Genomic DNA, 25,679 nt, shown 5'->3' with positions numbered 1-25,679 from the left:
ATTAAAATTACTGTTCATTGTATGAATATAAACTATTTTAATTGTGGTTTCCCCAGCTTTAAAATTATCTGTAAAGACTCTGATTAAACATGACACAAAACGTCAGGCAAATGTCCTCCGCAGCTTTGTCTGCACACATTTGATCTGTGGTCAAAATTTTTGACTACTGTAGACCAAAGTTCCGCTTGAATTTTATCCAAGACACATCTAATTTCTGCCTTGAGTTGAGGAGTGGGCCATGGGTTGTCCACATAAATACAAGATTTGATTATAATAGAGGGAAATATTCCACGTAGGAAAAATATATCTAAAAACAAAGATGATGTGACTTACCAAATGAAAGTGCTGGCAGGTCGACAGACACACAAACAAACACAAACATACACACAAAATTCAAGCTTTCGCAACAAACTGTTGCCTCATCAGGAAAGAGGGAAGGAGAGGGAAAGACGAAAGGATGTGGGTTTTAAGGGAGAGGGTAAGGAGTCATTCCAATCCCGGGAGCGGAAAGACTTACCTTAGGAAAAAAAAAGGACAGGTATACACTCGCACACACACACATATCCATCCACACATATACCTGTCTTTTTTCCCTCCTAAGGTAAGTCTTTCTGCTCCCGGGATTGGAATGACTCCTTACCCTCTCCCTTAAAACCCACATCCTTTCGTCTTTCCCTCTCCTTCCCTCTTTCCTGATGAGGCAACAGTTTGTTGCGAAAGCTTGAATTTTGTGTGTATGTTTGTGTGTCTGTCGACCTGCCAGCACTTTCATTTGGTAAGTCACATCATCTTCGTTTTTAGATATAAATACAAGATTTGACATACTCCACAAAAAAGTCACATGGTGTCAGATCACACGATCTCAGTGGCTAGTTCTGATTGCCATTGCGAGAGATGAGGTGAGCAGGGAATCTTTCTCTCAGCAACCTTGTTGTGGCAATGGCACTGTGGCAAGTTGCCCCATCATGTTGGAACTACATGCATTCCACATTCAATTCATGTAACTGCAGCAACAAAAACTGTATTATCATGTGGTGATAATGGTCACCAATCACTGTCACTTCATTTCCAGTTGTTGTTGTTGTTGTGGTCTTCACTCCAGAGACTGGTGTGATCCAGCTCTCCATGCTACTCTATCCTGTGCAAGCTTCTTCAAATCCCAGTACCTACTGCAACCTACATCCTTCTGAATCTGTTTAGTGTATTCATCTCTTGGTCTCCCTCTACGATTTTTACCCTCAATGCTGCCCTCCAATACTAAATTGGTGATCCCTTCATGCCTCAGAATATGTCCCACCAAGTGATCCCTTCTTCTAGTCAAGCTGTGCCACAAATTTCTCTTCTCCCCAATTCTATTCAATACCTCCTCATTAGTTATGTGATCTACCCATCTAATCTTCAGCATTCTTCTGTAGCACCACATTTCGAAACCTTCTATTGTCTTCTTGTCTAAACTATTTATCATCCATGTTTCACTTCCATACATGGCTACACTCCATATAAATACTTTCAGAAACGACTTCCTGACACTTAAATCTATACTCGATGTTAACAAATTTCTCTTCTTCAGAAACGCTTTCCTTGCCATTGTCAGTCTACATTTTATATCCTCCCTACTTCAACAATCATGAGTTATTTTGCTCCCCAAACAGCAAAACTCATTTACTACTTTAAGCATCTCATTTCCTAATCTAATTCCCTCAGCATCACCCGTTTTAATTTGACTACATTCCATTATCCTCATTTTGCTTTTGTTGTTGTTCATCTTATATCCTCCTTTCAAGACACTGTCCATTCCATTCAGCTGTTCTTCGAGGTCCTTTGCTGTCTCTGACAGAATTACAATGTCCTTGGTGAACCTCAAAGTTTTTATTTCTTCTCCATGGATTTTAATTCCTACTCCGAATTTTTCTTTTGTTTCCTTTACTGCTTGCTCAATATACAGATTGAATAACGTCGGGGATAGGCTACAACCCTGTCTCACTCCCTCCCAACTACTGCTTCCCTTTCATGCCCCTTGACTCTTATAACTGCCATCTGGTTTCTGTACAAATTGTAAATAGCCTTTTGCTCCCTGTAGTTTAGTCCTGCCACCATTAGAATTTGAAAGAGAGTATTCCAGTCAACATTGTCGAAATCTTTCTCTAAGTCTACAAATGCTAGAAACATAGGTTTGCCTTTCCTAAATCTGGCAATTTTGTTTATTCACATAACCAAAAAACTGGAAGTGTGCCTAATTAGTGAAAATTATTTTTTTTATGAAAATCACTATTGAATTCATGTTTTGTGAATATCCAACTGGCACTTGTTTGATGCTTCAAATGGTTCATTGGCTTCAGCTTTTGTGTTAGTTGGATTGTAAAAGGTGCAAATGTAGATCTTTTCTTAAAATTTGATGGAAATTACTTTGGAAGGGCTAGCTGTTGAGAGTGATGGTGAACTGACGTCATTGGACTCAGAGCGAAGTTCTCACTGACAAAAGCAACATTCTGTACTAATCGACAAGAACTAGGACTTCCAAGTGACTTGATGTTCACTATCAATCCTGTATCTTCAAATTTCCTTCCAGTCTCTGCACTGTTGACACATTAGGCGCATTTCACTTACAAAAAATTACACCGAGTCTTTGAATGGTCTCTGTACAGCATTCACCATAGTTGAAATGCACTTAAAAAACCTACATGCAATGATCCACTGTGTATTGCTCAATTTTAGCTGATAACTACACATGTAAATGACAACTGATAATAACAATTGGTAATTACAGTATCAACAGATGCAACAGATGACAGTGACTTAAATTTCATGTCTGGAAACCTAACAAATTAAAAGAAGCACTCAATTTAAAAATTGTGTTCTTTATGGGACACCCTTTGTTAGCTTGCTGGGTCCCTCATTCACTAACAGATGACCATACAAAGCAGTGAATTGGGAGAGCATTACTGTTCGGTGATATGACAGTGTGAGGAAGGCAATCACTTTTTATGTTGAACCATAATTGGGGATGAAACAGTATTGTCATATGAGATCATAGAATAGAATACAGTTTAATGAATAAGATTTAGAATATATAGACAAAATGAATCGTTTGGCACCACTTTTAGTTTTAATGTTATTGATGCCATTTTAGATTTGAAATGAACAAAACATGGTTTCTGAGGAAGCACATGAGACATTGGGGCATTTTTGGCTATAATACTGCTCTTATTTGGTTACAAATAACAAGAATATTTGTGCCAGTAACAATGTGTAAACATTTTACCAGAAAGTCAGTCAGCCTATTTCTTCAACTTTAAAACAGAAAAATATGAGTGAGAGCGTAGTTCTGATGACAAATGTTTTTTTTTTTAAACAATGTACTTCCCATGACATAATTTGTTCAAGTCACATAAACATGGGAAAATTGTAGAATTTTATTTAAACTTTTATTTAAACTGTTCCAGACAAAAATATGTTCTTCATTTTTTAAACACTTGCTTTTTGAAAACAAAATTGTAGTTAACAACAATGTAGAAAAAGACAGACTGTAAAGATAACACACTCAGTTATGGATAGGCACAATTAAAAGACACTTACATATAAGCTTTTTTCAGCCTCAGCTTTTATTAGAAAAAGAGAAACACATGCCATTCACTCACATGGGCAAGCACACCTAATGCACAAAAGGCCGCTAACTCTGGCAGCTCAGGCCAGAATGCAACCGTCACATGGGGTGGAAGCAGCAATCTGGAAGGGGAAGGGATAACAGTGTGTGGGTGAGGGAAGAGAGCAATACTTTCTGGCAGAGTGTGCAGAGACTAGAACGCCAACAGGCACAACGAAAGGAGGTTGTCAGGCAGGGAGGTGGGAAAAACAGAATAAAAAGAGAGAGGAGTGGGGATAGATGGGCAGGTGTGTTGGCAGAGGGTGCCAAACACAGAGGGTGGGAGTCGAGAATAGGGAGGAGGTGACAGAACAGAGAGGGCAGAAATTTTTGGGTGGCGGATGTGGGGAGAGTGTGTTACCTTTGGTTGAGGCTGGGATAATTACGGGAGCGGAGAACATGTCGTAAGGATAACTCCCATCTGCGCAGTTCAGGAAAGCTGATGGAGGATGGGAGAATCCAGGTGGCTTGTGTAGTGAAGCAGCCATTGAAATCAAGCATGTTATGTTCAGCTGCATGTTGTGCCACAGGGTCTACTTTGCTCTTGGCCACTGCTTGGCAGTGGCCATTCATCCTGGTGGACAGCTGGTTGGTAGTACCAATATAAAAAGTTGTGCAATGATTGTGGCAGAGCAGAGCTGGTAAAAGACACAGCTCCTTTCACAGGTGGCCCAGCCCCTGATGGTGTAGGATAAACCTGTGACAGGACTGGAATAGTAGTAGTTAGCTTCACAAAAAACATTTTTTAAATTGTAGATCACTTAATTGTAAAATGTAAATAAAATGTCTCATAGGTGTACTATACTGTAACCTTTTGTCTTTAATTCATAATTATTTAACATACTTATTGTAACTGTTTTAATCTTTGATTTTTCCACACATAAAAATATATAATTTTGCCTAAATTTTTCAATATTTGGAAAACAGGATGTTAGTAAAATAATTAAATTGACAATGGAAATATCCAAAACACTCTGGTGGGCATACACATGTTATAAATAGTAGTAAAATGTGCTCCAAGACACAGTTCAATTTCTTATATCTTTGTAAACACGCACTAGAATACTGATATTATCGTGAAAGCTCAAGTTATTGTTTTGACCGTGTAAGAGATGCTTTTGAAGAAAATTGACATTAATGTGCAAGATTTGTGTTCTAATCAAGACTAATTAAAGAACCTGGACCATTAACAAGAAGAAGATGACAGCAAGCTGACCTGGAAACAATGCAGCTACAGATAAGTCATTTTAAATACATGTGCCCATCTCAAATATTTAATCATAATGCAAATTGGCAGCAACAGTTCCAGGAATGTACAAACCAGTGAAAATTTCAGTGTAGTAATCAGACCAGAGTAACGTTTCAAGAGGCACATATCCTCAGTGCAGAAGACCAAAATAGGAAATTTTCTTTCATGGGGGACACAAAGACAATCTTTGACAACACCGGGACAGTGAAACAAATGGAATATTTAATAATAAAGCTGATCTGCTGCATTTTCAATGTTTTTTTTTACTTCACCTATGTACACACTATTATATGAATGAACACAGAAAACTATGTTCACAAAAACAACATGTGGAAGTTATTCGATTACATTGTCATGTACAATGGAAATTACCAAAATTCACACTATGTATTTCTGGTTTAGTGGCATTACAGTGATAGCCCTTTGATAACCAAGTGATGAAATTGTGCTACAGAATGTCCAATGGTGAAGTAAAAATGCTACTGAAAAGACAGTACGCAAACTTTGTCATTAACTTTTCCTTTCTGGACAAGTTCGAATGAGATGGAAACTCTAGTTCAGTTTGTTATTGGGCAGAAAGGCTGTATTACTGATGGACATCTTGGAGCCAATGGTAATCCAAAAATTTTTTATGACACTACAAAATCAGTGTTACACAATATAGAACAATAGACGTGAATGGTGTTGTCACACAGAACACTGTTCTTCACCATGTGACAGCTGGAATGCAACAATTCAGTATAACTTTTTCTTAGAAACATTTCTTCATTGTCCCTTACAAACCTAACCTTGTCCTATTTTAATTTCATCTCTTTTTGCCCTTGAAAATGTTACTTACTGTCATGTGAAACTATGATGATAATACTATAAAACTAGCTGTTACCACCTGGTTATCATTTCAGGCAGTGTTGTTCTACAAAATGGAAGTAAAAAACATGGTGTTTCAATATAACAAGTACCTCAAAATGGATGACAGTTATGTCAAAATATACTCCATTCAGTTTTACCTCAAGTGCTTTGATACAACAAATTTTGTGTTTATGTAATTGGTCAATGGAACTTGCTTTCTGGATATCAATTGTAATAATTTGATCTATAATATCTTGTTCAGAACATGAAAATGAGCCTGATATCTGATGAATAAAAGAGTGCTGTGATGATGCCTTGATTAGTCAGAAAATTATTACTATGTCCTACAATCCAAATTCCTTACACACTGACTCCTACCTGATCTTTCAGAAGTGTGACCTTGCGATTATACCTTGTCCGTTGCATTTCAGATTCCACTAATCTCTTCTGCAAGTCTTCAATTTTTCTGCCTCTCTCTAGGGCTGCTATCTAAAACAACATTTCAAAATATGGAAATCAGAAAGAGAATTTCAGTTGGATGGAAGATAAACACCTGCTTACCAGTCCCTGAAACAGGCAGAAGTTTGAATTGTGCACCTTGGGAGAAAAGAGCCACAAATAATAAAGAACACTCATTGTATTACCCCAAGCCGTAACTGTGCCTAAAGGGCGCAGGCATGACAGCACAAGAGTAGAGATCTATAAATATTAATCAAATAGTCAAAAGTATAATGGTACAGAATGTTTTGAGAAATACTGTTCAAAAATTTGCAGCAAGATTCAGTTTCAGTCAATAAAATTCTTCTGGGTTTGTGACCACATTGTCAATATGTAAAACTACTGACATTTCAGTCACTGTTGCAAGTGCCCTTCTTCAGGGTGCTTTTATTTACTGCTGAATGAGAAAACTTTTTTTCTTGTATACCTGCAGACATGGCTGTTATCTAATTCTGATAGGCCGGTAAGGATGAAGGGGAGGATGTTAGAAGTTCTTTATTGGTGTTTTTATTATTTCTTTTCATTGATGGAAACCTGGCTATTTGATTGGTGTTTGCATTACTGTTTGTGATGGGTGGAAATCGGCGAACGGAAAACCAGATGGCAGTTGGGGACGTGATGTTTTCCCACTTTCTAGTGCTGGCTGAGGTATGCCAGTACTCTATGTAACTGCGGCCGCTGTGGTCTCCCATGCGGCTGTGTGTATTTCTTCACATGAGCTGGTGTCTCGAAATGCTGTTATTGGTGGCAGCCAAGATGTGGGAAGTTGGTACCCACCTTCTCTTTTAATTTTGGTGGGTCACTTGGCTGTTGCCTCGCTAATCTTCCTCCTGAAAGTAAGAGTCTGTTTGCCAGTACATGAGCTTCACCAAAATAGATGTGTTTGCTGCACTCATCCTGGTGTTCTGCCACCGCTGACTTGGTATGTTTTGTACTCCCTTCTGCTCTCCTCTATTGCCTTTATTCTTTGTCACCATAGTTTTATCTGTTAGTTTCATTCCATAACCATTGGCACCAAAATTGGACTTGAGGTTTTGTAGTTCACCATTAGATGTTCCTTATCACTGATCCTGTGAGCCCTCTCGGTTAAAGTGTGCAGGGCGGATTTCTTCTGTGTAGGGTGACAATGAGAGGAGGCATGTAGGAACCTGTAAGTACTGGTTGGCTTCCTATATAATCTATGGCCCAGTCTACCATCAGGCTTTCTGTAAACTTCCACATCGAAGAAAGGCAGCACCCCATTCTTTTCTATTCTGCTGTGCTGCTGGTTGAGGTGTTGGTGGAAATTTTGTAGCTCTTCCTCCCGATGCGGCCAGATAACAAAGGTATCATCAACATTTTGGGCCTAATGGTGCAGACTGGAGCACTGTTTCTTCAAATACTTCTAGGAAAATGTGTGCTGCAATAGGCGAGAGAGGGGAGCCCATAGCTACACCATCTGTCTGTTCATAGAATTCCCCTCTCCACCTGAATTAGGTGGTCACTAAACAGTGGTGCACTAGATCACAGATATCGGGTGCCATGCGTTGCTCTAAGATGTTCATGGTGTCTTGTATTGATACATTTGTGAATAAAGACTCCACGTTGGAGCTAACCATCAGGTCTGTGGCCGAGATACACTTTTCTTTTGAAAGTTTGACAAAATGGGATGAGTCCTTTACCTGATGGTAAACTGGGCCATAGAGCATATAGGAAGCCAACCAGTACTGACAGGTTCCTACATGCCTTCTCTCATCATCACCCTACACAGAAGAAATCCACTCTGCTCACTTTAACCAAGAGGGCTCACAGAATCAGCAATAAGGAACATCTAAAGGGTGAACTACAAAACCTCAAGTCCAATTTTGGTGCCAATGGTTATGGGATGAAACTAATAGATAAAACTATGGCAACAAAGAATGAAGGCAATAGAGGAGAGCAGAAGGAAGCACCAAGCACTGATTTGCTACCATAAGTTCAAGGTGTCACTGAATGGGTAGGCAAAATTGTCCACCGAGCAGGCATCAAGCCAATTTTCCGAAGCAGCTACAGAGTAAAAGATGTTCTTCACACAACTAAAGATGCAGTTGACAAACTACATGCTGCTGGGGTTTACAAAATCAGGTGCAAATGTGGATTAGTGTAGGTAGGCGAGATGGAGTGACCCATCAACACACGGATATCTGAATACGAAAGATATATTTGACTAAGGCAACACACCAAGTCAGCAGTGGCAGAACACCAGGATGAGTGTAGCTAACAGATTGATTTTGGTGAAGCTCATGTACTGGCAAAACAGACTCTTACTTTCAGGAGGTAGTTTAGAGAGGCAATAGAAATAGCCTAGTGACCCGCCAATATGAACAGAGAAGACAGGTGCCAGCTTCTGATGTCTTGATTCCCAGCAATAACAGCATTATGGGATGCCAGCTCATGTGAAGCAATACACACAAGCATGCGGGAGACTGCAGTGGCTGCAGGTACATTGAGTACTGGCACACCTCAGCCGGCGCTAGAAAGCAGGAAAACAACACCGTGTCACAACTGCTGTCTGGTTTTCCATTCGCTGATTTCCACCCATTACAAGCAGTATTGCGAACACCAATCAAAAAGTCGGTTTTCCATCAATGAAAAATATAATAATAAAAACACCAATAAAGAACTTCTATCAACCCTCCCCTTCATCCTTACCAGCCTATCGAATTAGACAACATCCATGTCTGCAGGTATATAAGAAACAAAGTTTTCTCATTCAGCATTAAACAAAAACACCCTGAAGAAGGTCACTTTCAACAGAGACTGAAACATTGATAGTTTTACATATTGACAATGTGGTCACAAACCCAGAAAAATTTTATTGACTGTGACAATGGCTGCAAAAGCCTATATTTATATAAGATTCAGTTTGTTTGTGAGAGAATAATTACATTTTCAGTTTACCGAATTGGGGTAAAATTTTGGGAGATTCACATCTTTTTCTCACCAATAATGAAACTTAAAAGTTAGAAACAAAGGTGTCTTGAACAATTCTGAAGAACATAAGATAGTGAAAACATACCTACTACAAGAAATTTAAATGCCCAGTTGGACAGCATAGAATGATATGTAGCTATGTTGGACCTCCAGGCTTATGGAGGAATAAGCCCAGGAGGTGACAAGTCCTTAATCTTCTGCATGACAGCTTATCCGCTGCACAAAATACGTTGTTTGTACAAAAGCAGCTGCTATATTTGGAAGGATAGAAGGGGAACAGCCATTCACTAGTGTCTAGTAGATCGAGAGGTTTGGGAGACTACCAATGATTTTCAAAGTAATTCTAAAGTAATGCTTTGTTTATGTCTACTTGTTATTTGCAGGTAAGGAAGCAAAAAGACTTCTTGGGGTCTGGAAACAAAGAATGCAAAAATGAAAAACTTGGTGCCTGCCTGAACTAAATGTGGTGGAGGGGGAGGGGGGGGGGGGGGGGGGGGAGGAATTTAGGTACAGATGTCACGAAGTTTTTCAATAACAAAACCTGAGATCTATGAATGAAGCATGGGCTGCGGCAAAGAAATAACATGGGAAAAAGTAAAGAAATTATATAGCTAGTAGAGCTAGATAAGAAAAGTGGTAGAAATGACATGGTGGCACAATATACAATTGACAATGGAAATAGAATTCATTCAAGAAGTGCTCTGCATAAGATAAGAAAGGGAGGATATCTATGTGAAATCGAAGATAAGCCTTCATTTTATGGGGAGAATAGACTACAGGCCAATGTGAAACAAGATGCAAAGAATTTCTCCATTTTGCCACCATGCTATACAAAACCGGCCAAGTGACCACAGATATATTATCTGCTTGACGCTTCAGTGGCTGGAACTGCAGCAGGTGGTTAACACATAACTTTCCAATCACTATGGTCTGATTCTGGCTCTGGGTTTCAAAAATTCTACTTTAGGTCCTAGTTGTCTTCATGAGTCTAAATGGATATCCATCCAGTCCTGTTGCCAAAGAAAATTTCTTGATGATACTGGCAACTTAGCCACAGAAGGGGGCATAAAGATGAATGAGCAAACAGAACCATTTGATAAAAAAATAAGAAACTCTTATATGAAATTCCACCCCCATGAACCATGGACCTTGCCGTTGGTGGGGAGGCTTGTGTGTCTCAGCGATACAGATGGCCGTACCGTAGGTGCAACCACAATGGAGGGGTATCTGTTGAGAGGCCAGACAAACGTGTGGTTCCTGAAGAGGGGCAGCAGCCTTTTCAGTAGTTGCAGGGGCAACAGTCTGGAGGATTGACTGATCTGGCCTTGTAACACTAACCAAAACGGCCTTGCTGTGCTGGTACTGCGAATGGCTGAAAGCAAGGGGAAACTACAGCCGTAATTTTTCCCAAGGGCATGCACCTTTACTGTATGGTTAAATGATGATGGCGTCCTCTTGAGTAAAATATTGCGGAGGTAAAATAGTCCCCCATTCGGATCTCCGGGCAGGGACTCCTCAAGGGGACGTCGTTATCAGGAGAAAGAAAACTGGCATTCTACGGATCGGAGCATGGAATGTCAGATCCCTTAATCGAGCAGGTAGGTTAGAAAATTTAAAAAGGGAAATGGATAGGTTAAAGTTAGATATAGGGGGAATTAGTGAAGTTCGGTCGCAGGAGGAACAAGACTTTTGGTCAGGTGAATACAGGGTTATAAACAAAATCAAATAGGGGTAATGTAGGAGTAGGTTTAATAATGAATAAAAAAAATAGGAATGCTGGTAAGCTAGTACAAACAGCATAGTGAACGCATTATTGTGGCCAAGATAGACACGAAGCCCATGCCTACTACAGTAGTACAAGTTTATATTCCAACTAGCTCTGCAGATGATGAAGAAATTGATGAAATCTATGATGAGATAAAAGAAATTATTCAGGTAGTGAAGGGAGATGAATATTTAATAGTCATGGGTGACTGGAATTTGAGAGTAGGAAAAGGGAGAGAAGGAAACATAGTGGGTGAATATGGATTGGGGGAGAGAAATGAAAGAGGAAGCCGTCTGGTAGAATTTTGCACAGAGCATAACTTAATCATAGCTAACACTTGGTTCAAGAATCATGAAAGAAGGTTGTATAAATGGAAGAATCCTGGATATACTAGAAGGTATCAGATAGATTATATAATGGTAAGACAGAAATTTAGGAACCAGGTTTTAAATTGTAAGACATTTCCAGGGGCAGATGTGGACTCTGACCACAATCTATTGGTTATGAACTGTAGATTAAAATGGAAGAAACTGCAAAAAGGTGGTAATTTAAGGAGATGGGACCTGGGTAAACTGACTGAACCAGGGGTTGTACAGAGTTTCAGGGAGAGCATAAGGGAACAATTGTCAGGAATGGGGAAAGAAATACAGTAGAAGAAGAATGGGTAGTTTTGAGGGATGAAATAGTGATGGGTAGTTTTGAGGGATGAAATAGTGAGGGCAGCAGAGGATCAAGTAGGTGAAAACATGAGGGTTAGTAGAAATCCTTGGGTAACAGAAGATATATTGAATTTAATTGATGAAAGGAGAAAATATAAAAATGCAGTAAATGAAGCAGGCAAAAAGAAATACAAACGTCTCAAAAATGAGATCGACAGGAAGTGCAAAATGGCTAAGCAGGGATGGCTAGAGGAGAAATGTAAGGATGTAGAGGCTTATCTCACTAGGGGTAATCTAGATACTGCCTACAGGAAAATTAAAGAGACCCTTGGAGAAAAGAGAGCCACTTGTATGAATATCAAGAGCTCAGATGGAAACCCAGTTCTAAGCAAGGAAGGGGAAAAGCAGAAAAGTGGAAGGAGTATATAGAGGGTCTATACAAGAGCGATGTACTTGAGGACAATATTATGGAAATGGAAGAGGATGTAGATGAAGATGAAATGGGATATAAGATACTGCGTGAAGAGTTTGACACAGCACTGAAAGACCTGAGTCGAAACAAGACTCCGGGAGTAGACAACATTCCATTAGAACTACTGACAGCCTTGGGAGAGCCAGTCCTGACAAAACTCTACCATCTGGTGAGCAACATGTATGAGACAGGCGATATTCCTTCAGACTTCAAGAAGAATATAACAATTCCAATCCCAAAGAAAGCAGGTGTTGACAGATGTGAAAATTACCAAACTATCAGTTTAATAAGTCACAATTGCAAAATACTAACGTGAATTCTTTACAGATGAATGGAAAAACTGGTAGAAGCTGACCTCAGGGAAGATCAGTTTGGATTCCGTAGAAATGTTGGAACACGTGAGTCAATACTGACCTTACAAATTACCTTAGAAGAAAGATTAAGGAAAGGCAAACCTACGTTTCTAGCATTTGTAGACTTAGAGAAAGCTTTTGACAATGTTGACTGGAATACTCTCTTTCAGATTCTAAAGGTGGCAGGGCTAAAATACAGGGAGCGAAAGGCTATTTACAATTTGTACAGAAACCAGATGGCAGTTATAAGAGCCGAGGGGCACGAAAGGGAAGCAGTGGTTGGGAAGGGAGTGAGACAGGGCTGTAGCCTCTCCCCGATGCTATTCAAGCTGTATATTGAGCAAGCAATAAAGGGAACAAAAGTTCGGAGTAGGTATTAAAATCCATGGAGAAGAAATAAAAACTTTGAAGTTTGCTGATGACATTGTAATTCTGTCAGAGACAGCAAAGGACCTCGAAGAACAGCTGAATGGAATGGACAGTGTCTTGAAAGGAGGATATAAGATGAACATCAACAAAAGCAAAACGAGGATAATGGAATGTAGTTGAATTAAGTCGGATGATGCTGAGGGAATTAGATTAGGAAATGAGACACTTAAAGTAGTAAAGGAGTTTTGCTATTTGGGGAGCAAAATAACTGATGATGGTAGAGTAGAGAGGACATAAAATGTAGACCGGCAATGGCAAGGAAAGCATTTCTGAAGAAGAGAAATTTGTTAACATCGGGTATAGATTTAAGTGTCAGGAAGTCGTTTCTGAAAGTATTTGTATGGAGTGTAGCCATGTATGGAAGTGAAACGTGGACGATAAATAGTTTGGACAAGAAGAGAATAGAAGCTTTCAAAATGTGGTGCTACAGAAGAATGCTGAAGATTAGATGGGTAGATCACATAACTAATGATGAAGTATTGAATAGAATTTGGGTAGAAGAGGAGTTTGTGGCACAACTTGCAAGAAGAAGGGACCAGTTGGTAGGACATGTTCTGAGGCATCAGGGGATCACAAATTTAGCATTGGAGGCCAACGTGGAGGGTAAAAATTGTAGAGGGAGACCAAGAGATGAATACACTAAGCAGATTCAGAAGGATGTAGGTTGCAGTAAGTACTGGGAGATGAAGAAGCTTGCACAGGATAGATAGCATGGAGAGCTGCATCAAACCAGCCTCAGGACTGAAGACCACAACCACAACAACAACAAAAACAACATTTGAAATAGTAATGAACATGAAAAGTGACAATGAAACCATAATACTAGCAGAACTTCCATTGGCGCCATGATGTGATAGTGTTACAATGTATTTTTTTTATTCATCAATGCCTCCATACTCACAGTTCCAAATATCTCTCCACAAATATAGCACTCTTACATTAATACCATTCATGACATTATATCCTTACATTCTCAATTAAATTCAGTCCTAGCTTACAGACAGAGTGTTTAGGATAAGTGTTATAAGCCCTGTGTTATAAGACCTCAGGGGCTCAGCACTTATTTTTTGGGTAGAGGCTTGACAACCTGGGAGTTCCTGAGCTGGGGAGTGGTAAATGTCACCAATCCACTGTCACCGTAAGCTCTGGGAATGCTTCAGAGACCACCATGTGGAGCACTAGGGGGAACACTGTGTGTCACAGGGAGCAAAGGTCATTGCTTGACCACCCGGATTGTGAGGGTAGTAGAAGCCTCTAAAAAAAAGAAAACTTAATCTCAAGGTGTGCTGCATGCTGATGACAAGCATGGCTGTTAAGGTGGAACAGTCATTAGCAGGCAAGCTATCAGGAACCTGCTGCATCTCAGTTGTACAAGGCTTACCTAGGCATGTGGGGCTCTGTCTAGGTGGACTTTTGTTTTCCTAGCTGCTCATGGGACCTTGACCGATCCTTTGAAATTTTCTCTTCCTCCTCCCAGAAGGAAAGGTGGGCTGCTGGAAGCCACTAACACCTGATCAAACAAGAGAGCTGTGGTAGCCAGTCCTCCAGTTAATAACAGAAGGCATGCTTGTTATCAGAAATGTGTTTATAATAGTTAAATGGTAAGAGGATAGCTTTGATAAATTTTTTCGATTTTATATACAATAAGGTTTATGGGACATTGCTGGAACCTTAAAATCTGTCAAACACTTGCAAAATGGGAAAAATGTAGTTCCTAACAAGTGAAGGACCTCCAGAAAGCTCATGGCCTTGGGGAGTATGCAACTGAAACTGAACTGCACAACACCTTGGATTACAGCAAAGGTGTTGTGACTTGCCAGGATCTAGTTGCCATTCCCTGAGAAGAACTGAAATCTGAGCAGTGCCAGGAAGACACTGTTGATGTGCAAAACATTATGAAAAGGGTGGATGGTGATCTTGTCAAATCAGACTTTCTTACAGTTATATTTAGCAGTATAAAACTTTCAGAGCATGTCACAGCAGGTTTCCTTTGCCTAAGCATATGGCCTTATTTACTGAACCCAGTGTGCTCTTTTAAATCCCAACACTTCAGGCACTCTTGGTTGTAAGAGGGAAACGACTTGTGGCAAATGTGGTAAAGCCACTCATGAGGGGAGTTGGTTGTTCTGCTCCTCCAAAGTGTGTCAACTGCTCTGGAGATTACCTTGTCCAGAGTAGGGATTGCAGTGTCTTTCTTGAAGAATGGAAGATTCAGGAGATAAAGATGACAAAGCACATACCATATGGTGAAGCCAAAAAGATATATAAGGCCATGCAACCACTCATGTTTGCTCCCTAGTTTGCTTCCGTTCTCAAACGACATGTCCAAATAACCGATGACGCTACACAAACAGAAATTGCTAGTTTGTCAATGCACTTGTGCTGCTGCAATTACTTCAAAGCCTGCACCTCCCTCCAGAACTTCAGAAGAGGTCACAGTTCTGAGATTGTGGAACTTCCTGCCCCTCAACAGATCCAGTCTTGTCCACCATCCAGTGCTCCCACTACCACTTCCATGGTTGTGGCTCTGAAGCCTCCTCAGATAAAAAAATCAAAGACGAAGGCAAAGAACTGGGAAGTATGCCATCCAGTGATGTTGACATAATCCTCTCCAATGTCTCTCTGGAATCTTGTTCAGAGGTGATGGATCTTGGTATTGGACTGGGGAATCATCTCGCCACAAGACTGAGCCTCCACACATTGCGGGCTCCCCTCCCCGGCAGAAAGTCAGGATGAAAGTGCAACTCCCTTGATAGATGGCTCCCGTCCTATAGCAGAGTGGGTTGAGAATACGTGTGGAGGAACTGCAACTCCTAACACACGAACACACCCATGCTTGTGTTTTCAGGAAACACATTTTAAAGTGCCCAATGCCCGTGTACTATGGGGCTGTACGCTCTTTTGCAAGGATGAGGTGACTGGGAAAAGGACAAGGGAGGAGTCAATGTGTTTGTCAACAATGCACACCATTCCTCTGCTCTCCCCTTGGCTAATAATCTGCAAGCAATTCAGGTGTGTCAGTGGATCACTGTTAACTTATTGTAGCTACCTCCACAAGGTGCAATAGACTCTGAGGCTCTCACAGACCTTATGGAACAACTCCCCCGACCATTTCTCCTACTGGGAGACTTCAATGCCCATCATGTCTTGTGAGGATTGAGCTCCATTTGCTCTTAGGGTTGGGTTTTCGAGAGTCTCGTGACATCTCATGAGCTGTGCTTCCTCAGCACAGGTACTCCCACTCATTTCTGTGCTGCTACTGGGTACTCAACCACTCACCTCTCTTTCAGCTTTTGGTACTCACAGATTCTGTTCAATGGGAAGTCACTGACGACCTTCATTCCAGTGATCACTTCCCACTCCACATTCACCTGCTGGATGGAACATCACCCAAAGAGAAGCCACCAAAATGGAGGGTCAGCTGGGTTAACTGGATGCTGTTCAGCCAGCTGGCTGTGTCTGAACACTATGATGGTGTCCAGGAACGGGTGGACCACATTACATGAGTGATCCATCATGCCACTGACTCATACATTCCAAAGTCCTCAGGTCATCTTAGAAGGTGTCCTGTACCTTGGTGGACCACTGAGTACCGCTCAGCAATCTAGGACTGGCATGCAGCTCTTCGACAGTTTAAGCACTGCCCAACAGCAGAAAACCTCACAGCATTTTGGGTCGTGAGAGTCAATACCCAATGTGTAATCAAGGAGAGCAAGAAACGGTCACGGCAAGCATTCCTGGAATCCACCAACCATTCCATTTACTCTAAAAAAATATGGGCAGCCATTAGAAGGGCTTCTGGTAAACACAGTCATTTACCAATAACAGCAGTGCTGAAACAGTGGTGTCTCCAAACAACACCCAGAGACATGGCTCAGACAATGGCAGAGCATTTTGAAATGACTACTGCCAATGTCAGCCAGGATGCAGCTATTCACTGCTACCATCCAACTGCAGAGAGGGGCAAGCAGCACTTCAGCTCCAACACTTTTGCATCTTACAGCTACCCCTTTCTCCATGGCCTTTAAATATGACTGCTTGTGTCTGTTTATGTGTGGATGAATATGTGTGTGTGTGTGTGTGTGTGTGTGTGTGTGTGTGTGTGTGTGCGTGCGCGAGTGTATACCTGTCCTTTTTTCCCCCTAAGGTAAGTCTTTCCGCTCCCGGGATTGGAATGACTCCTTACCCTCTCCCTTAAAACCCACATCCTTTTGTCTTTCCCTCTCCTTCCCTCTTTCCTGATGAAGCAACCATTGGTTGCGAAAGCTTGAAATTTTGTGTGTGTGTTTGTGTGTTTTTTTTATTGTGTCTATCTACCAGTGCTTTCCCATTTGGTAAGTCATGGAATCTTTGTTTTTAATATATTTTTCCCATGTAGAATGTTTCTTTCTATTTTAATCTAATACTTCGATGAATTCAAATGTGGACACCATTAATACACTGAAGATCTGGAAAGCAGTATCTTGTCATATCCCCTTTTCATCTACATCCAGTTCCTCTTCCCCTTCCATAATACTGTCTTCAAGTTTCTTCCCTTAATACAGCCCTTCTATGCATTTCTTCCACATTTCAGCCAGTCTTTCTTTGCATTGTGCTGACTTGCCACTGAGCTCTTGATATTCATACAGCTATTTCATCTCATATTGTAGTTCAAGAGGGCACAGAAAAACTGACATTAACACTTGAGAGATGTTAATAAAAGAAGCTAATTGAGTACGACAGATTTTTCTCTCTCTTTTTATCCCTGTATGATACACAACACTTCACAATCCACACAAGATTAATATTAGCTTATCATTATCTGGCACCGACTTCAGTGACCACATCACCTTTTCCTTTGTCGCAGTGATTAAAATTAAGAGGCAAAGTAATGTGCATAACCTGTTTTGAATCATAAATAAGTATGGAAAAACGTGCAGAAATCTTGTGCATGCTCCAGTGTACTATACCAATTTATATCAATTTGGGATTTACTTTCAACAGGAAACTATTCCTCTGCCCTCCCTCTGTGTGATACCTTCATTCAGAAACCATATTAGCAGGCAGAAGAACAACTATTTCAATACATTAATGTATCCCATCAACTATTTCAGTACATTAGTGTATCCCATCAAATTTTCCTATGTGCATCAAGATTTTTTTCTTTGTAGACAGTGACTCATTTTATGTGAGTATGCATATGCACCCCCTCCCCTTTCCCAACTTGTCAATGCTGTGGACTCGTATACAGATAATTACAAGGAATAAACATGAGGAATTGCCAGTGAAGAATAAGAAAGACCGCTACATATGAACTCACTGCCATATAGAGTACCAGTCATTTGTAATTCAGTGATATATATCACATACTAAGGCTCCATGCATAGTGGTCACAACAGTAAGCTTACTTTGTAATCTGCTGCATCTGCAAGTTGTGTCTTCAGGTCTCTGACCTGGGCACGAGATTCTGCCAGCTGTAACTGCAACTTATCTATCTGCTTCAGCAATTTCTTCACCCTGAAAAGATGTTAGAAACATTTGTTTTGTTATGCACAGGAAAAAAATTCACACTAAGAAATACATTCATTTCCCCTGTGAAATTTGCTATGAAACACTTGGTATTGAGTACTTTTTATTGTACCATTACTGCCAAAGAATGTAGTGGTGCATGTACATCTGAATTTAGGAAAGAACAAATAATTTATTCCATCATATGTGCTGCATTTTATTTATGACTGGTATGGATAGGATGCAGGAAGCTTTTATGGTTCCTAGTAAAAGCTTTGTAAGCTGCTTTGTACGTAGTTAAGTACAGGCTTCTACAGCTATTACTTCAAGGAAAAAGTAGTTGGTACATGTGCACATGCAAGATGAAGAATCTCATGGCTCAGAAATGTAAGCAGTTTCAGGCTTCATTTAATTATATTTTCCAAACAGTGATGGCAAAGAGAAAAATTCCATGTGGATTACCAAATCTGGTAACAGTCTGACTTATGAAGCAGGAGTGGTATATTTGTTAAAAAAAATTATCCAACTGCATGGTTCAACATATCTATAACACTAAATTAATTAGCATATGTTCAATATCCCTAATCTTATTTTAGAGGGATTCAACACAAGTGACCAGTGTAAATAAATATTTTGCTAGTAGTGCCAGCTTCTAAAATCATTCCATTTTCCAATATTTCACCTAAGGATTGCAATCTCCACACAGACTTCTCACTGTCACGATGAACTGATCACCTTATACACTACTCCTTTGGAAGAGATCTTGAAAATGATGGTGAGGCTAAGCTGGAGGTAAGGAATTCCTGGAAGGTAACATGGCAGTGTTAGGTGGGACAGGGGGGGATCATGGGTAAGATGGTGATGTGACTGGACTGGGAGAGGCAAGGTTTAATATTGGATTTAAATTGGCTTTGATTGTATGAATTGGTAGCAAAACTGTGTTTCCACTGTATTAAGCAGGAGAAGGAGAGTAGGTCTTTGATTAGTCTGTCAGACCAAACTTGGGTGTGGGGCTGAAGGTGAGGCCTTTGGATAGGATTGATTCTTCAGTGGGATCAAGGGTTTTGGTGGATAGAGTGACAACAGCGTTTTGGGATTGTTTAGGTTCTGGGTTTTGTGGGACACGGGGGGGGGGGGGGGGGGGGGAGATTTGGGGGATATAGAAGATGTGTTATGTGAGTGGTTTACAGCAGGTAGGACAGGGGCTGATGGATATATAAATATCTCTCATGGTCATGGCCTTGCTGCTATCAAACACTACCTATCGTCCTTCTAACTGTAGATCCACCACCTCATTCCTTACACATATAACTAGTTACATCCTCACACATAACTACTTCTCTCTTCAGGGAGAGATATACAAACAAATCCACAGCATAGCCATGGGCGTGTACCATCTAGAGGAAACCTTCCTAGTTTCTCAAAATGCCAAACCACTCGTTTTGTTCAGGTTTGCTAATGATATCTTCATGGGCTGGCCCTATGACCAAGATACTCTTTCCTCATTCCTCCACAGCCTCAACATCTTCTCTCCCACTTGCTTTATCTGGTCTCCCTTGATTCAATGTGCCACCAGGCTGGACTTTGACCTCCACCTCTTTGATGGGTCCATTCATACCACTACACATGTCAAGCCCACTAACCATCAACAGTATCTTTATTTGGACAGCTGTCATCCCTTCCACACCCATAGATGGCACATCTGCAGTAGTGAGAATTCCCTTGGCCAATCCTTTCACTACCTCCAAAATCAGGCTGCAAAGGAGCTCCCCTCTCATCACCCAATGTCTTCACAGATGAGATCAACTGAATGGAGTGATTCCCAGGCATCCATCTATTGTGATTCATACATCACTACAAAGTGAAGAAGAATTAAAAACCTTTCTGAAACATGAACATTCTCCTTTTCCAGCGTCTCTATTCTCACAAAAAAAGGTATGCGAAAAGGAACAAAATCTTCATTCTACAACACCTTTGTTCCAGTGAAGGATGCGAACTCAAATGCACCAAATAAACTTTTTTGCTGTTGATGGAGGGTACCTTATACACTAAGTAACTTGGCCACAAAATCTTTCCTTCAAATCAATAACCCAAAGTTATGTTTCTTGTTTCTTATCTGCAACATTTTGGATCTCAATTTCCTATTGTATTTGATAGGTACCCAAGTGAGGGAGAGAAACATAGCAAAAAGAGAGCCGAGAGAATTTGAAGGTCTAGAAAACATTCTTCACTTGAAGTTGTAGTTGAATCAGAGATGGTAAACCAAGTCCCTCAGGAAAGATTTTTGTACAATTAACAAAACAAGAATCTCTTGATCACATTTCTTAGAAAGGAATTTTTAGGCTGTAGCATTGAGGTTGACCAGGCACAAGAAGTTAGGATTATAACTGTAACATCTGTCATTTCAAGAACCAAGGATTTTGGAAGTGTGGTCATAGTGGAGGAAGATGTTGACCTCCTTGTGCTCATGGCTGGTTTAGGACAAGACTTCGAAAACATATTTTTTCAAAAGCCAGGAAAAGGAAGTGAGAAGACAAGTGGTTTTGCACTGTATCCTACAAGTGTAACGCTGAAGATCTTCCATTCAGTCATGCCGTTAGTGGATATAATATAACATCATCTTTTTTCGGTCAAGGAAAAATGAAACTTACAAGGAAACCTCCCCATCGCACCCCCCTCAGATTTAGTTATAAGTTGCCACAGTGGATAGACCTTGAAAAACTGAACACAGATCAATAGAGAAAACAGGAAGAAGTTGTGTGGAACTATGAAAAAATAAGCAAAATATACAAAATGATTAGTCCATGCACAGCATAGGCAACATCAAGGTTACAGAGAGCCATGAGTGCCGTGGTCCCGTGGTTAGCGTGAGCAGCTGCAGAAGGAGAGGTTCTTGGTTCAAGTCTTCCTTCGAGCGAAAATTTTAATTTTTTATTTTCAGACAATTATCAAAGTTCAGGCACTCACACATAATCAGCTTTGCTCTACAAAATTCCAGGACATGTTCAGATTTGCTTGGACATATGCAGGATTTGACGATCTACACTCGGAAAAATTTGAAAACGTGAAAACATATGTTTTGACAGAGCACAGGGAAAAGTGTGCGACTGTGAGACTTTTGGATTCATTTGTTGCAGTTTATGTGACAAACTCTTATGTTTTCATCACTTTTTTGGGAGTAATTATCACATCCACAAGAAAACCTAAATCGGGCAACGTATAAGAATCTTTTTACCCATTCGCCAAGTGTATAAGTTAGGTGGGTCGACAACATATTCCTGTCATGTGATGCACATGCCGTCACCAGTGTCGTATAGAATATATCAGACGTGTTTTCCTGTGGAGGAATCAGTTGACCTATGACCTTGCGATCAAATGTTTTCAGTTCCCATTGGAGAGGCACGTCCTTTCATCTACGAATCGCACGGTTTTGCGGTGCAGTCGCAAAACACAGACACTAAACTTATTACAGTGAACAGAGACGTCAATGAAAGAACGGACAGGTCATAACTTTGCGAAAATAAAGAAAACTTTTCACTCGTGGGGAGATTTGAAGCAAGGACCTCGCGTTCCGCAGCTGCTCATGCTAACCAGGAGACCACGGCGCTCCTGAGATCGCACTGTCCTTGATGTTGCTTATCTTCGCGTGGACTACTCAGTTTGTATATTTTGCTTATTTTTTTCATAGTTTCACACAACTTCTTCCTGTTTTCTCGATTGATCTGAGTTCAGTTTTTCAAGGCCTCTCCACTGTGCCAACTTAAAACTAAATCTGAGGGGGGTGCGATGGGGAGGTTCCCTTGTTAGTAACATCATTAAGAAATGTGACACCTAAACTCAGCACTTGGCACATTCAAGAAGCCAGACACTACCTGTAAAAAAACAATAACAGTTAGAGATTGCCTTCTTTCTTTATTTCTTCATTTGGTGTCCTTGGTGTTGATGTACTGCGTTGTGATACTAGCTGAAAAAATAGGGGGTGTAAGTGCAGTACTGTCTTCTGTAAATGATGTAGCCAACAAGTACACATTTGCATTTCACAGTTGTTTACTTTCACTTTTCACAACCCCCCATATACACATCTAATATGGCCAGTGCACTATTGTTTTCACTTTCCATAAGCCTCATTAATAGTTTGCAGGCAAACCTCCACATACTGCTACTATTGAACATCTACGAGCACTAAAAACCTAACCACGAAGTTCACAGTTCTTGAAGAATAGCAAGGTACGTATGGAGTAGACACTGTCATTGTTTTAGCACACGGTCTAATTATATAACACTTATTTCACAGTTAAGTTGAAGTATTGTTGTCGTTCTAACCAACACAGGTTTCTCGTCTGAAACTCGGCCGTGGACTGACTGTCTTGTGACAAAAAACAGGCCCTTATACATCCTCACAATAATAGGGGCTGAAACTACACATTGTTCGAAGTTAAATTTATGGAAATTACAATTAAAACTTAATTCATTAAATTAACTGAATGCATCAAAAAATTCCATCTTTTTAACAGTTTCTTCTACTACACGAGTCAGCCTGAATTATTTGTTTAAATCGTGAAATTAACAAATATAGTTATGCAAACAATACTTTTGACAAAACTGTTAATTACTTTGGAATTAATTAAGGGTTGGCTTTGCTAACATGTTTTTGAATAGAGCCAAATAGATCCTTTAAGAATCCTGTTAGTTGTTCCTCCTAATGTTTATAATTAGTACAGAATTTATATTTGTTTATAAATCAACATTAGAATTTAAGTTACGAAACAATTACTGATTTCGCCCTATAATGAAAGTATTGACTACGAATGGTCAAAGTAAATTAGGAAATCAATTACATACACAAAATTAAGGACAAAATTAGATCTGGTGTTATATTCTTTAAGACTCAGGGCCAACCTTTCTCTTTTATGAAAATGCTGATTATATGTTAATGGTAATTAGTTCAAAAATGGAAAAAAATGAATTTTAAGGATGCAGATGACAAAACCAGAGGGGAAGTAAAAATATCCCAGCTTGCTTTGTCACAAGAACAGTTTATCATCACATTGTATAGTGGAGATGTTAGCTGTTCCCAAACATCAGAAGATCTGTGGCACTAACTATTCACCAAATCTGCCACAAAAAGCAAATAGTATCTTGTAAGGTTGCCACCCACAAAAGAACGTTGCTTAAAATAATTCATTACAGTGTTACCAGCAAGTCTAAAATTGGATGGGAAACTGAAAACCTCCCGAGAAATAGGCTGGACTCACAGTAATCATGGTCTGAGGCCTGTTGTAATGAACCACAATCCAGAACCTGAGTCAGTTCTTCGTGTTGTTTGGTTCTCACGTAAGTTGAGCTGTGGCAGAGCATGCTCCTGCAGAAAAGCATGTTTGAAATGTTCTTCCACGTGCAGGAACAGTAGGGGCCTCAACTGTGAAAACATGCCAAAATTTTTGTATGAAGAATGTAAAGAAGAACATTATGAAAAGGATAGATTGCTACTCACCATAAAGATGACACACTGAGTTGCAGATAGGCACAATGAAAAGACTGTTACACACAGAGCTTTTGACCACATCCTTCTCCAAAAAAGAAAATATACACACATTCACACAAGCAAGCAAATCTCATGTACAAATGATCACTATCTCTGGCCAGAATGTATCTGCAAAATGCATTCGGAGATAGAGGTCACATATACATGAGGTGTGCTTGCTTTTATGAATGTGATTGTGTTTTCTTCTCTGAAGAAGGCTTTGACTGAAAGCTCAGTGTGTAACAGTCTTTTTGTTGAGCCTGCCTGCAACTCAATGTGTCATCTTTACAGTGAGTAGCAATCTATACTTTTCACAATATTGTTGATATTCCATCTTGGAATTTACATTGTTTGAAAGTGAAGAAGAAAGAGATTTTATAGAAATTACTGAGGAAACAGACACTGAAATTAACTAACTGGAAGAGGCTGACTGACTGTTGGATGGACAGGCTGACCTGGGATCCACTCAATTCTACTACTCAAAGCATTTCTGGTGACACCCAGTCAAGTGCACCAAAGGGTGAAACACACAGTCAGAGGCATTATGCATCCAGAAGTGATAATAAAAAGTGTTAGTAAATGTTAATGTCTTTTTAATTATAATAAAGCTACCTATGTTTTATTTGCACTGCAAGGTTTCTTAATACAAGTGTAATTAGTTACTTACTATGATATGCTTATTTCAGCTAATAAGTTCAATTTTCTGTGCTGGTTATTTAATATATATAATATAATGATTAAAGGATGCAGTTTTATAAATATGCATGAGTCAGGGCTGAAATGCACTGGGGCTTAGCTTTGACTAGTGACATAAGAATTACAATTCATGGATAGCCATGAATCATCTGATTGCAGACACAGTAATTGAATACCACAAAGTGGGATGTTCAGTACCAATATATGTACACAGAAACTGAAATAAATGTGCTCAAAAACTAGACATTTGCCATTTTGCACAAAATTTGAAAAGTTGATATTTTTTGACAGACTGTACCACCAATGGCATTGGATGCAAAAAAAGTTGTAGTAATTAAATTTGTACAGAATTTTGTACTCTTTTAAAAAGGAAATAAATGCCAAAGTACTAGGAGCAAAAAAAACTGACATTTTGAAGAAAAAGTAAAAAAGTTCAAAATTTGTGAAGTATTGTGGGTACAAAGAGTTTAGCCAACATAAATTTTGTTGGAAAAAACATGGTTTTCTAATCTTTCCAACCAAATGAATGAGTCAGAAAAATAAAATCTTCTACCCCATCTTTTGTTGGGTTACAAGAGAAGTGTAAAGCTGTAAAAGCATGCATGATTACAGGAAAGATAAATGCTGTTTACAGAATTACACAAACTTTTGGAGAAAAGAGAAGCAGCAATATGAATATCAAGAGCTGAAATGGCAAGCCAGTAATAAGCAAAGAAGGAAACGATGAAAGGTAGAAGGAATGAGTAGAAGGGTTATATAAAAGAAAGAAACTTCAAGACAATATAAAAGAAAAGGAATAGGAAAAAGATGAATATGATATGGGGTACGTGATACTATGAAGAGAACTGGACAGGGCCATAAAAGACCCAAGTCAGAACAAGGCACCTCGAGTAGGTGACGTTTGCCAAGAATTATTAACTTCCTTGGAATAACCAACCATGACCAAACTGTTCTGTTTGGTATATGGGATATACAAGATATGCAAAATACCCTCAGATTTCAAGAAGAAAGTAATAATTCCAATATCCAAGAAGGCTGGTGCTGACAAATGCATTACCAAACCATAGTTTAATAAATCATCAGAGAATCTGGTATTTGGAGGA

At 39.8% G+C, this 25,679-nt stretch overlaps 1 protein-coding gene across 1 annotated transcript in view; it reads right to left on the bottom strand.

Annotated features, from left to right (window-relative positions):
• LOC124619654 (coiled-coil domain-containing protein 170) overlaps positions 1–25,679 on the bottom strand; it is a 451,315-nt gene that overhangs the window by 28,381 nt on the left and 397,255 nt on the right. Inside the window, exons 13-14 of the mRNA XM_047146186.1 lie at positions 18,257–18,365; positions 6,120–6,230 (exon numbers count right to left, since the gene is read on the bottom strand). Of these exons, the coding sequence (XP_047002142.1) occupies positions 6,120–6,230; positions 18,257–18,365 (220 nt within the window). The remainder of the gene's footprint in view (positions 1–6,119; positions 6,231–18,256; positions 18,366–25,679) is intronic.

This window comes from Schistocerca americana, chromosome 6 (genome assembly GCF_021461395.2).
Source record: "Schistocerca americana isolate TAMUIC-IGC-003095 chromosome 6, iqSchAmer2.1, whole genome shotgun sequence".
In the NCBI taxonomy this organism is placed as follows: domain Eukaryota; kingdom Metazoa; phylum Arthropoda; class Insecta; order Orthoptera; family Acrididae; genus Schistocerca; species Schistocerca americana.
The sequence above is the reverse complement of the archived record's forward strand: the minus strand, read 5'-3'. Positions and strand labels throughout refer to the sequence as shown.